This window comes from Triturus cristatus, chromosome 3_1, assembly GCF_964204655.1.
Source record: "Triturus cristatus chromosome 3_1, aTriCri1.1, whole genome shotgun sequence".
Lineage (NCBI taxonomy): Eukaryota > Metazoa > Chordata > Amphibia > Caudata > Salamandridae > Triturus > Triturus cristatus.
This window is the reverse complement of record NC_140583.1, coordinates 827,324,684-827,338,557: the sequence shown is the minus strand read 5'-3', so window position 1 is coordinate 827,338,557 and position 13,874 is coordinate 827,324,684. Positions and strand designations below refer to the sequence as shown.

The window sequence follows — 13,874 nt, the reverse complement described above, 5'->3', positions numbered from 1 at the left end:
GAGGAAGACTGGTGCTGGAGCCTGGCGCAATGGGCAGTTGACTGTCCCAGGATCCTGAACAGCGCCAGGAGAAGAGACCAGGACCAGTGCGCAGAAGCAGGGACCTCTGCGCAGGGAGAAGAGAGGCCCAGGAGGAGAGCCAGGCGAAAGGCTGGCGCAGGGAGCCAGTGAAGACAGCTTCCTGCTGAATCCACCATCTGTGAGACCCAGAGGGTGAAAGAGAGTACTCACAGTGGCTGGGGAGTGCCACCAGGAGCAAGAAGAGGCCAAGATAACCAAGATCGGACCCCTGGGGGCTGAGAAATACCCCCCAGAAGGTAGGCGACATTTGACCTCTGGAAGGACCGACGACGAAGTGCATGGCGCTCCGCCGCCAGTCCATGATGTCCCCCAGGGTAGGTTAGGTCCCGGGGGCTGCCCCCAACAAGAAGAGAAAGCCGGGGAGTGCCGTCGCTCCCCGTGAACTGATCCCCAAAGCGAGGGTGCCAGGAGCCCACCCTGGCCCCCTGAAGCCAAGGGACGAGGGGGAGCGCCGTCGTGCTTCCCCTCGAGGGAGAAGATAAAGCCGGGGAGCGCCATCGCGCTCCCCGTGAAGATGACCCCTGGCGGGTTGCCAGGAGCCCACCCTGGCCTCCACGGACTGTGGATGGAGGTGGGTGTGCCATCGTGCAAACCCACCTCGCAGGAGAAGCTACAGTCGCGCTCCCAGTGAAGACCTCAGAAGGGGGCGGGCCCGGGATCCCAACTCCAGGCCCCGGTAAGCCCCATGCCGAGGGGGTGACCCAGGACCCCATCTCCGGGTACCGAAGAGAGCAATTCCAAGCCAGGGTGTGCTGTCGCACCCACCCCTGAAGGTGGCCTAGGGGCCTGGGACCCCATCCCCGGGCCCCGAAGAGGAGGAGGCCGGGGAGGTCCGAACGGACCCGGCGGAAGCTCCGTGTCTGCCGGCAGGAGCGGACAGACCAGAAGAGATATGCCGGCTCCCACGGCAACACACGAGTGTGCTGGCCGGGCGGGGAGCCGGCGGGGCAGCCGGGGGTGGGGTCCCCGGGCAGCCCTCCAATGCAGTGGCATGTGGGGGTCCCGGGTGGGACCGGGACCCTGAAAGCAAAAGGAGGGCCCCCGACCAATCAGCAGAGAGGCAGGGGGTGGGCTCCCCGAGCCGCATACACTCATCTGGGGGTCTGGGTGGGACCGGGCCCCTCACCAAGGAAGGAATGAGGTGCTAAGCACCAGCAAGAACAACAGCTCGGCTCTCCCCGGAGCAGCGGGGGAGCCGCTACTAGAATATGCAAGAGTCCCCATAATGCCTTGCAGGCCATGACCGGCCTGCAAGGGCAAACAGCGTTTCCTCTACTTGTTATGGCCCCAGGAGGACGGTGTGACCACCACACGTGTGCAAAGGTGCAGGGGGAGCTGCTGGAGAAGAGCAGACTTCCCCTAGCATGTAGAGAAGTCCCTCCCTAAGACTCATGTGGACTAAGAAGAATAACCCCTAAATGGCTCAGCAAGGAGTCATCTGCATCCCCATAGCTGGAACTTTTGTTCTTCAGCTGGGGGTGCTTTAGGGACTGCCTCAATGAGTGAAATGCTGAGTTGAGGATGTCCGGAGGAGGGCATCCCCTGAAGGTGAAGAGGTGTAAGTACACCTGTAATGCATTTACCCATGTTATTTCTTTCAGAGGGACTGAAAGTCACGTGTGTAATGTGAAATACATGTGTAATGTGGAGTACCTGTATTAGGTGATGTCATAAGTCAAATGGGGTTATGTTGCTCGACATTCGTGCTGAGGTGTCAGGGCTGTCTATGCTTAATCCTGTGAGTTAATCTGTGATGCCTTTAGGGGCTGTAATTGCAACACATTCTAATAACAAACAAATGTGATGAGTACTGTCATTCTAAAGTGATGCTAAAACATGTATTCTTGCTGCTGCGCTTAGGTGAAGAACAATCCAGACTGTTAGCCCCTAAGATGTAGAGGTTATCCTGTATGGTCTGTGGGAAAGGCTCGGTCAGGATTATGTGTCACCAGGGCAGGGATGCTTATTTTAAATGCTTGTTGAGGTAATGGGGTGGGTCGCCACTGGGATGGTGCGAGTGTGCGCAGGGCCCTCGCTCCCGGTTATGTACAACTACCTGCATTTGGGGGCAAGATGATGTGCATACATGGGAGTGGTGGCACTAGACCCCACCCCCCTGCGGGAGGGGTTGAAGATGTTATGCAATGTCACAAAGTAATTCCAACAGCTTTTGTATATTTGTAAATTGGTGCATAGTATTGAGTCGTGTGTGTTTAATAAATGTACTCTTACTTTTTTTTAAAGCAAAGTACAGACTGGACAATCAATTATTGAGTGTTATTGCTGCGCACCTGTGATGGCGATAACTAGCCTATACCACCTCCCTTGAGCAAGCCTCAGACTGCTCTGCAACGCTACCCTCTGAGAGTCAGGCGCTACAAAAGGGTGTTTGGTTCCCAGTGAAGGACAAATGAAGTCATGTTATTTGTGCAGGCCTAACAGATACTGCTTCGTTTTCCAACACCAAGGACAACTTCCAGGTCTGGTGGGACGGGCGAGGCGTAGCTTTGGGGGAGATGTGTGTTTGGTCTATAACACCTTCCAAACGCATTCTTGGCTTGGTAGTTGAGTCTGGGGACCCTGAGTCGGGTCTGCTGTGTCTATGTCAGTTTTTCCACATTGTTCTCATTTCACTAGGAGCATTTAACTTGTTATTTTTTTAATCAGAAACATAAATAGTTACAGTTACTGATTTTCCAACAAAGTAGTAAATCTGCATCCGTAGAAGCACTCCTTGACTGGGAGCAACTGTACCACTTTTTGGAATTCACAAACATTGGCAGTAATATAAGCTTGGAAAGCTGAGCTAGACTCAGGTTTCCAGGCATACTACTGGCAATCAAACACCTAAATGTTGATGGGATGAATGCTTGCAAATAGTCTAACATGTGGCAATCGTTCAGGGTGGCATTTCAAACTATAATTTTTCACCTACTGTGCCACTCCAGACATAGGCACATATAATGCAAGTCCTTCCTGACCCTCTTCCTCATAGAAACAGTCCATCCCGAACCTTGACCATCTCACTCCTACATCCAGCAGCCCACCGCTTTTTTAGTTTGGAAATTTGAGATTCACACCCACGGAAACTCGGTGACTAAGCTACGCCACTGCGCCGGGATTCTGACTGACCAGGTGAGGCAAAATAGGACTGTGCCAGAGCATTCTCAACATATGTGCCATCCCGTGCTTAATTTGAGCCAGTGGTTTCCGTTGCTCAGCATCGGCACATAATTATCAACACCAGCACTTGTGACAGTCTATCAAAAGGTGGCGCTGTCTTTATAATTCAGAGATGACCACAGCACGTAACTGGTAATTTAATATAAATTAAAATTGGCTATTACCTTCCGCTCAAGCCGTTCTAATAGCTTTGGTAGCTTGAAATAGTTCGAATTGTCACACTGGTAGGAGTGTGAGTGTGAGTAGTTGTGTTGGTACTGTCATAGACAGCGCTACCAGAAGCAATGTGGGGTGCAAGCTGCAGAGACCTCCCTCACGAGAGCCCTGCTACTTATTTATTTATTTACAAAATTAAGCACTGGTGTAATCTACTGCTGTGATTTTAGAAAGCCTCTGTTTGACACAGGTGGAAGGGGTGCTGCGTCTATCTGTTCTTTCAGACATGTCTGAAGATGGTAGGCTTATTGGAGTAATGTGAGAGATGCGGAGAGAGGAATGTCCATTTAAAAAAAATATAGATGTAGGTGTAGCAGCCGAGTTCTACAGGGCCTGGATGAAATTCCCAAAAGAGCCTGAGAATCAGCCGGTTAAGGCCACTGTGCCATTTAGGAGAGGGCGCAACAAAAAAAAAACACATGTTGAAAATCTACTCAGCTGTCTTCGAGAAGAAAGCTTTACATTGAAGACAAGCATATCTATATTTTGGAGAGCTGTACTTCAAAACAAATGTATAGCACATTATTTGTCAACAGCAACATATGCAGAACATACGATCATGCGTGGAATTCAATCTAATAAATTCATCTACAATTTGTCTTTGCTCATTTAAATGATGATTCCGTAATGGATGCTCAGTTTGGGTTATTATGTATTTGTTTCCTGCCTAAAAACAAATGTTCAGATTCGGTATAACACTTCATTTACAAATTTACTGCCCGTTTTCTTTCTGCTATTAAGGTTATAAACTGGGATGTCTAGGAACTCAAGCAAATTTGGTCTTGCTGTATTTGGAGAGTTTGCAACGCCCTGATCACGTTTAAAAGGCGTTTCACTTAAACAGGAAAGAAGCAATTAGCGACTAAAATAAAAATGTAGCAGTCCGTGATAAATTATGTTAAAATTTCTATCTCCGTTAGAAATGTATCCCTGAAGTGAGCAGGACTGACTCCTTTTGCCACTTGCCCGATATTTACGTTAGGTATACAATCGCGCCCTCTGGTGGTCAATGTTTTGTATTCTGAAAAACGTTTCACTCACTCATCTTGTTCGAAATTCCATAAGAGACAAAACTTGGACAGCGAGGGGTGCGCATTAATTATGTGCACGCAAAAAGAAGGGAAATAGAGTGCGTCTGGCGCGTCATACCCCTGTTCACAAAAACAAGTCTCTCATTTGACGTCACATCCTCTCCACATGCTTACCCGCTCTTCTTCCTGGTGCCAGTGGCAGATCTGAAGCGCCTGCTCGAGCTCGTGCCGTTGTTGCTTCAGGTGCTTGTCCAGTTGTCGCCGTCTGTCCTGCAGCAACTCCAGGAGGCTGTCGATCTTCACGCAGCTGCTACGGGCTCCCTGGGTAATCTCGGGGGTTAGGACCGGCCAGACAGATTTAAACTCTTCGATAAACTCAGTTAGTTCTCGGCTTTTGTTCAGCAGGGCTAAGGATCTTTCGAGCAGAACTGCAAGAAAACAATGGGACATTTCCACTTTTAATCAAAAATGAACCCTGAAGCTCATGACATTAGTAACTGATTATAGCTCGACTTTCTGTGTGGCAGTTTTTAGTTGTTTTATAATACTGACAATTCACAGAAAAAAGTCCGAATGCACACACACAAATCTCTCACAGAATTGATGAATCACCATTGTCCTGTCAGAAATAGGGCCGCATTGCATGCTGGTTAGTCTTGCTATGACTTTTGCACCAACAAACCGTCAGCTCCAAAAACGACATCCGCAGTGACCTCCCTGATGCTCAAGCGACATTTCCAAAGGTCAGTGCAAATGTGGGTACAAAAGTGCAAAGCAGCGCACCAATACATGTTGTTAGAAGTGGGGTGCCTAGCTGGCTAAGGTATGCACCCCACCATGGCAGAACCCACCAGTCGGGCTTAGCTAGAAACATGCGGGGCGCAGGGTCAAGACTGATTTGCATATGGCTGGGTACAAACTGGAATGGCATGGCGAGCACAAAACGATGGATTTAACCCAGATCTGTGACTGTAGGTCAATGTTTTATTTGTTCAGCATTCCGTCCATCATCTGTTCTTTTTGCATTTACTACACTAATTGGGAAGAGTGTGCTCAGACATGGGTCCTGTGCTTGCCATATCACCAGTTTCAGGCTATCCTGGCTGATGAGAGCTGATACCCCAAAACCAGTCCCAGGATGCTTATTTACGGTCCCGGGAGGACCTGGCCTGGCAGCAATTTGGCCTGAAACAGAAAATCCAGAAATTTGATTGACAGTTACAAGTTCCCAGGAGAGTACTTTAGGAATTACCAAAAAGTCCGAAGTAATGTCATTTCTGATTTTTTGTGTGAATTGGGGCATAAGAATCAAGCCTGAATTACCAGACTTCCAATTTCTTTCAAACATAAAACCTATACTGTGCTTCATGTATTGAACATATGACACAACATTTTTTGATCTTGCTCAATTACTTTAAGTTTATTTTACCCGTTTTTAGAGAGTATATCCAGCATTTTGTTGTATTTAATGAATGGAAATATATTTCTTGTTCTTTTGTGAGTACACATTTATTTACTACTCCTCGCAGCACTATTAACAGGTCCTAAGTTAACTAAAAGGCATGGTTTCTCTGTAACACCTTCGTTCGCAACTGGTAAAAAAACAGAAACTAGAGGTCAGATTTACTAAGCATTTCCACAGTCGCAAACACTCCGATTTGGCATTTGGGACCGTAAAAATTCGTTTTTTTAGATGTACTTATTGCACAAGACCACTGCCAAATCTCAAACAAAACAAACAAAAATTATTTTTAAATCAGCTCCATTTCCTTTAAGGGAAATGGTTTGCATAAAAAAATGTTGTTTTATTTAAACGCAATCAAGGAGCTGGTAGTTTTCTGACTCCAGCAGGCCACCATCCCTTTGATGGCCTCTCATTAAGGTGAGTCATAGTTTGCAACCAACCTCATTAATATTATTGAGGCAGGTGGGATTCTCACCCATTATGATTCATAATTTTACCAACTGACCTAGTAGTACATAGGTTGGTTCGTAATATTCTTTACTGGCCCCAAAATTACTTTGGCCCTACTTCCCTTACTTGATGTTTTAAGATGCAACGTGTAGTTACCGCGATTGAAACTCAAAGAGAGTTGTTAAATTTTTTTTTAAGGACAATAGATTGATCAAATTACCTAGATCAGTGTTCTGGACCCCACTCAATCCATATTGCAAGCCTATTTATTAGGCTTGCCTTTGTGGACACCATTAATACCTAGGTACCATGATCTAAACATCACACAGATAGAGCACATTGCAGTTCTGGGACCAGTACTCTACTGGATCAGATAATGGACTACATCACGGGGAAGGCCTAAGAAAATTGCGGAAATTAGACACAACTTTACCCTTCCCTTGATTTCGATATGTTGAGATTTGGCTTATCAAACTCGGCCTAGCCTCTTTTTGGAGTCAGCCACAACCATTAACACCAATCTCTAAGAAACACCTGAAGCAAGTATATTGGGACCATGTTTTGACCTCTGCTCACTCCGATCCAAGCTTAGGTAGGTTGACTTTGCAATTTCTTGCCGTAATACCGAGCCCCAGCTTTGAGGAGTTCCTAGATACTGTTCAACCGTATCCAGCTAAAATAGTGTACCTAAAGTTCCGTAATGGAACTCTCCAAGTCAAAGCCTTCACCGTACAGTGGGAGCCACACTATAAAACCGATGAAGAGTCTATTTGCACTTTATGCACCCGAGGTAGCATCGAAAATATCACACATATTTTGCTCTTTTGCACGGCCTATGACAAGATCAGGAAGAAATGGATCTGCCCGCTATGCAACATAATGGGGTTCAGGAGACATCAAGAAAACCTAAGAGTCCTGAAAGATGACACTTCCCCTTATATAATTTTTAGTTTGAGTAGATATCTACAAGCAGTTGGATTTGTGTGTGATAAGATGGGCATTCCCTAGCCCCGAGTGGGGTTCTGTAGCTGGGCTGACAAGATACACTGCACATATGAATTGCATGTTATTGATTGTGTGTTACCGCGTTCGTTAGATATTTCATGATCCACAAGACTTTGCCCGAAATCTCTAAGGGTGAAAAATGTTCTTTTGCTGGCATTTTATGTGTCATTACATTTTAATTAATTGAAACAAATAAAGTATTACTTATGAAAAATAAATTCAGAAGCTTGTGTAGAGAGGTGTCACAAATTAGATATTCCCATAGGGCAGAGTTTGATTTCCGTTGTCAGTGTGCTATTGCCATGAAGCTAGCTTGGCTGTTTAATTTGAGGCTATAGCTTTCGAAGTCAAAGGCCTCCTTTTCAGGTTTTTGAGAAATACTGAAATTGGCCAATTTTGTGGAAAGCACAGGAAAGGCAGCCGAATTATATAATGTCTGCAGTGACTAAAAAGAGTGATGTAAAAATGCTCACGCATTGCTGATATTGAATGACTGGCACTGGGCGCCTGTTGATGGATTCGGTTTATCAATGAACACATGAAATATTTACCTTACTTGGATAAGCACATTATAGTTTAACAAATGTGCATATTAGTTTCCTCGTGCCGAGGTTATTAATGCAACTCTAAAAAAGAAATCCAAGTCGTTTTTTCCCCCAACAAATCTTTGTGCGTATACGTTTACCAGGTGCAGGAGTTTCTTTAAAGTAACATAAAGGAAGAATGTATTTTTAGAAGTGTCCATTGCTTGAACAAATGGCCAGCCTTACAAAAGAGTAGCAGCTGAAACTCAAACAGCTGTTGGGGTGAGACCAGACTATGTTTCGAAGGTTTTCAGAGCTGCTTTCGACTTGACATCCTACAGTGGGAGCAACCAGTATGCCGCCTCGACGTATAGCAACATTCTACCACATGAAAGTCTAGCTTAAACAAGAAAGGAAAACAACTAAGTGCCTTTCACTTGTACTGTGAATGCACAATCACATGGCAGACATCAATATAATACCATATTAGCAAAATCTGCACACACATTCTGAAACCAAAGGAAGGATTTAGAACCTGTAATATAATAAAATGAACGTTTTAACATTTATTAAAGATATAGGGATAGTAAAAATAATCAGATCTGCAAGCAACAAGTTTAACAGCTTTGGATCTTGAAAAGAAAACGTATTCTAACAGGCACGGAGACGCCCCTTCTCCTATACTCCAGCCATTTGCCTTGAATTGCATGGTAGCCTTTTTATAGTGCTTCCATACCCCTGACGAGACCGCCAAAGCGCTATGGCGAGAACAGGTAAGTAAAAACAATTTCCTTCATGTGGATGTTTTTGCAACCCTACAGGCACCACAGTAAGAATATGGACAAAGTGTGTTTTGTTTTGTACTGCTTTTGATACAGGCTCCAAGCTTTTGAACATGTAATAGACGACTCAAAATCTACAGAATAAAAGAAACCGGTTTTAACAGTTTGGCTTAGTTTACACCTGAAAAACAGTCATCTCTATTGACTTGTCAAACAGTGGATCTGGAACAAGTATCAGAGCGGGGGCGTTGCAATCAATGTTAGTTCCCCCATGTCATATGGACTGTGAAAAACCCAAGCAACAAAACAAAAACAAGTGCAGCAAGTGAACCTCTCCCAGTCAGCAGCAAAGTGGTGAGGTAGAGGTGGTGCATTTTGGAGCGCACTGTACCAAATATATTACTAAAGTATGGTGTGGTAGTGCAGTGCCAGTTTCAAAACAGCACCTCTTTCATTGAAATGGCCACTAAATGTGCACAGACACGCAGTTTTATATTGCGCACAAACAACGTGTGGAAATCAATGAATAAATGTAATTTGTACATTACTGAGTAAAGTGTCCTGATTTATTTTGATTTATTTATTTTATTTGAAAAGTTTTATAGAGCGCAAACAAAAGGGTATCAGAGTGCTGTACAGAGTTAGCACCAGCAAGTATACAAAACATAAACCAGGTGAATGAAGTTACAATCTGTGGGAAAACATTCAAAATGAAAGAGTATAGTGTTTCGGGGGTGCCATAGCGCGCTCCTAGTAAAACATCATACAATAGAACGACCCAAGATGTGCGATGTGCCACAAAGAGTTTAAGCAGAAATAAGGAACTAATCGAATCAAAATCATTTCAATGCAGTTAAAGGAGCTATCTAGTACTTGAACCAAAAAGAGGGCAAACACATATAATGGAATAGCAGTGAAAATAATTCAAGGTTTTTGTTCTTGACATAGCACACGAGCATGATCAATGTGTTAACATTCGTTCATTGGTATCCTTTTGACTAGTTTTTTGGTGGAGGTCATGGATGGATTGTATCTGATCTCGGATGGCAGGGAGTTCCAGATTCTCGGAGCAAGACCAGTGAACGCACGGTTGTATGATTATTTCTTTTTGAATCTTGGAGGTTTCAAAAGAAGAGTGGATGTACTTCTGAGGTTCCGGCTGGAGCCCGATAGCTCAATTTTATTTGCAAGGTAGTATGTGGTGAATGGCTTTATGCGTCAGACAAGCTACCTTGAGTCGGATTCTCCCTAAAATGGATAACCAATTTAGCTGCAGCAAGTCGGGGGAAATGTGATCAAATTTCCTCGAGCCCTTTAAAAGTCTGGCTGATGCATTCAAGGTAGCTCTGAGTGGGGCCAAGCTAGCTTTGGGAAGTCCTGCTAGTGTCACCAGCCCATATTCCAGTCTAGGGATAATCAGAGATTGAACCGCCGGCCTGAGATCTTCGGGGGGGGGGGGTAGGAATGGTTTAATTTTCTTCAGTGTGTCGAGTTGGAAACTGGCACCCCTAGTAGTAGCACTGATGTGTGCTTGCATATTTAGGTTTTTAATCAAGGTGATACCTAAAGATTTGGCAGAGTCTACAACATGAGGTGTACAGTTCAGAGCAGTTAGGTGTTTAATCCAGTCAAGGGTAGGAGCGGAGTGATTAGGTGGGGGTGAACAAAAGAAATTCCATTTTGAACTTATATTTAGTAGGAGATGGTTCTCAGCTAACCATTGTTGAGTTTGGGCAAGTGCAGCATTTAAAGTTTTTATGTCCTCTTGCGAGGAGATCTTCGGGTACAATTGCGTATCATCCGCATACATGTGGTATTGAATTTTCGCTCTGTTCAGAAAGACTGCCAGAGGCTCCATAAACAGGTTAAAGAGAGTGGGTGATAGCGTAGAACCTTGGGGCACTCCAATCAGGACAGGGGTATTGGCAGCAAGGGACTGATTAACTTTGACCCTTTGCGTGCGGTTGTGAAGGAAGGAGGCAAACCAGTTTAGGACCGGGCCTGAAAGTCCCATCCTATGTTGTAGGAGATCGATCAGGTTTCATGTTTTAAGGTATCGAAGGCTGAGGACAAGTCTAGTAGGATCAGGAGACAAGGGACATTTTGGTCAAGGGTTCTCACAGCGTCATCAACAATGTGAGTTAGAGCTGTTTCAGAGCTGTGCCCTGCTCTGAATCCTGATTGATGAGGATCCAGGAGTTGATATTTCTCAATGTGGTTGCAGAGCTGCGAATGTACACATTTTTCAAGCACTTTGGCTAAAGCCATACTGCAGGTGATAGGTCGAACATTGTTAGGATCGGATAGGTCCCCGTTGGGCTTTTTAGGAATGGCAGTAACTTGCCCAACTTTTAGGCAGTCTGGAATCTTTCCCTGTAAGAGGGATTCATGAATGATCCTAGACCAAAGAGGGAGAAAGGTTGGGATTAAATCTTTATAGAGCTTGGAGGGTAGAGGATCACCAAAGTGGTTGGAGGGTTTGACGGATGCCATGTTGCAGAGAATCTCAGAGAGGTCCGGTAGGAGAACACTGCTCCAAGAGGTGTTGTTTTTGAGAAAGCAGGCCAAAGGTGAGTATATTGGCGTGGATTCTGCCACCTCCCCTAATCCTGCAGGCGATATCATGGATAACAAGGTTGGAGTGGCAGGTAATAGCTCCAACTCTATTTTCCTTGTTTTGTCAGCGAAGTGAGCTGTGAAATCATTGCCACTAGGGAGCAGGGGTAGCGGAGTAGAGCTCTGGTTAGAAGATTGGTTAGATTGTTCCTTAATGATTTCGAAGAGTTTTTTCAGTCTATTCTAGGCTCCATCCAGCTGAGTTCTGAAGTGTTTGATTTTAGCCAAGCGAATGTGTTTATTGTGGACTCTTCCCACTTTCCTCAATTGAGATAACTTAGTGGTGGAAGGAGAGTTTCTCCAGATTCTCTCAGAGAGTCTTAGATTGAGCCGTTCCTCGTTTAGGGCACCATTAAACCATGTCTTTGAATGTTTGACTGGGATCCTTTTGAGTTGTGTTGGAGCAATAGAGTCAAGAATCTTAGAGAAAGTATTAATATAAAGTTCAGAAAGATCGTCAAGGTTGGTCAAATTTGGGGGGGGGGGTTGAAGTCTATTTGTGGTGATAGAAGTTATCATGTTAATGTGGAGGTTTCTCATGTTGCGAGTCAGTTGTTTCGCTTTTAGGGGTTGACCCTGTCGAGCCGGTCTCATGTCTAGGATTAGGAAGGGGATTTGAAAATGATCAGACCAGTCACAAGGTAGTATTTCACCTATTTGTATGAAGTTGTCTTTGGCAATGATGATCCTATTAAAATGTTTGCCTCACACTTCAGAATTACAAAAAAACTGCTTCATTTGTGCTTTCTTAATGGCTGGCATATTTTGAAATATTTGCCCAGTCCATTTACAGATATTTACATTTTGTTGTGTTAGAAACAATAACACCCTACAGCCTTTCCTTTCCCACTCAGCAAGACTGTCACATTGTTCACTTTACAAATGAATGAAAAGAAACACCGGTCTCCATTTTAAAGGAATAAGCAGCAATTTATCTCAAGAAACAACCTGTCATTTCACCTCTGTCTCTGAACACAGCAAGCATGACAAGATAATGACTATATGTAAAGGCATCTTTATTGCTCATTTACCTTCTGAACTCCAGCATGGTTGTTTCTGGGGGTGCAGCGACACTCCGCGCACTACAACTTCCAGTGCCTATGTTGTGAATATAATTTTAACGGCACATGGAACCGTCGTAATATGCTCTCTCTGGGGAAAACAATATAGATCTACATATAGCAAGACTATTCAGCACTGACGCCAGTTTAGAACATCCTGAAGTCCTTCCTCTTTTCCAGCTGCTCTTTGGAAGCTTGTAGATTTTATTACCTTGGAGCAGAGTTTACCCCACTTTTCATCTCAGGGAACAAGAAAACATATTATTCGCCTCCTAGCCTTCAATTACACTTTGACCTTCCACACAGAATTAAGGATTATCAGCGTTTGCAAAGTCTTTTTTGATTTGCAGTTGCTGCATTGCAACTCTTTGCAAATCATATAAAAAAGTTGTCACTAATGTCATGTTTGCTATTCTCAGTAAAAGGTAGCACTGATTTGCAACACCTCAGATTGTCAAAAGGCTTTGAATAATTAGCACGTGTTGGGCAGGCCATTGCCTGATGGTTGAGGGATAGCTCCAAGCGGTGCATAAAGGTGTTGTAAAATGTTGCAGCCCCTGCGATTCTTGCATTCAGTTCAGCAAAAGCCAGATGCCTATAGCAATACACGTCAACTTTCCTCAATAAACAAGTACATAAACAAAATCTGAAGAAAAAAACCAATCTACTTTTTGGGCTTAAATATGTAATGGGTAAAAAAGTAGTTGATGTAATAATTCTGGCAGCACCCCCAACTCTTTCAGTAAAAACATACATTCAGACACTCATTTAACGTTGAAGGCCAGTGGTAGTGGCCTCCACATCTGAACCCTTGCATCGGGCTGTCTACATTTTTGTATAAGCATGCTGTGACCATTGAGCAGCTGATAAAAAAAATAACATCTTCAAAATGAAGGTCAATAATTTTTTGTCTTGAAGTATAAAGAGCCAGTTTTAGATAGAGGTCTGTGGAGTATAACATCTGGCAAAAATATCAGATGGCCCTTCTGCACATCTCTGCATTTCACTGCCCCATTTGTAGGGTAATCACTGTCTGCACCATCTGGATTACCATGACCGGCTTCAGTCACAAATGGAGTTTTTGGTACCTTGATTGTCAAGTGCACTTCTTCACGTGTCACAAAACTACGAGGACTGTACGTAAAACTTTAAATTAGATTATAAAATCTCAGCAAACATCATGTTCCACATTAAATAAATAAAAAAAATTGCAAAAGAAAAAGAGCTTAGAGGAAAGACAAGTAGAGAGATCCCATAATTGAAATTGCCACTGTCTTTTCCAATCCATCTGTGAAAGCACATGTTTAATTCTGATGTCAAAAATTGCTGCACTCAGTGATTTACCAGGCAATCACCTTCCAGGTTGAAAACACATATTTATAAGAAGTCATTCATTTATGAAATGGTTTCAGCAACATGGCTATACCGATAGGTTTTGTGGTACGCCAACAGATGTATGA

General features: G+C 44.1%; 1 protein-coding gene across 5 annotated transcripts in view; it reads right to left on the bottom strand.

The window, feature by feature from the left end:
- Positions 1 to 13,874, bottom strand: part of CCDC141 (coiled-coil domain containing 141) — a 635,983-nt gene that overhangs the window by 336,543 nt on the left and 285,566 nt on the right. For all 5 annotated transcript variants that reach the window (XM_085645202.1, XM_085645203.1, XM_085645205.1 and 2 more), the window contains exon 5: positions 4,686 to 4,939. In XM_085645202.1, the coding sequence (XP_085501328.1) occupies positions 4,686 to 4,939 (254 nt within the window). The remainder of the gene's footprint in view (positions 1 to 4,685; positions 4,940 to 13,874) is intronic.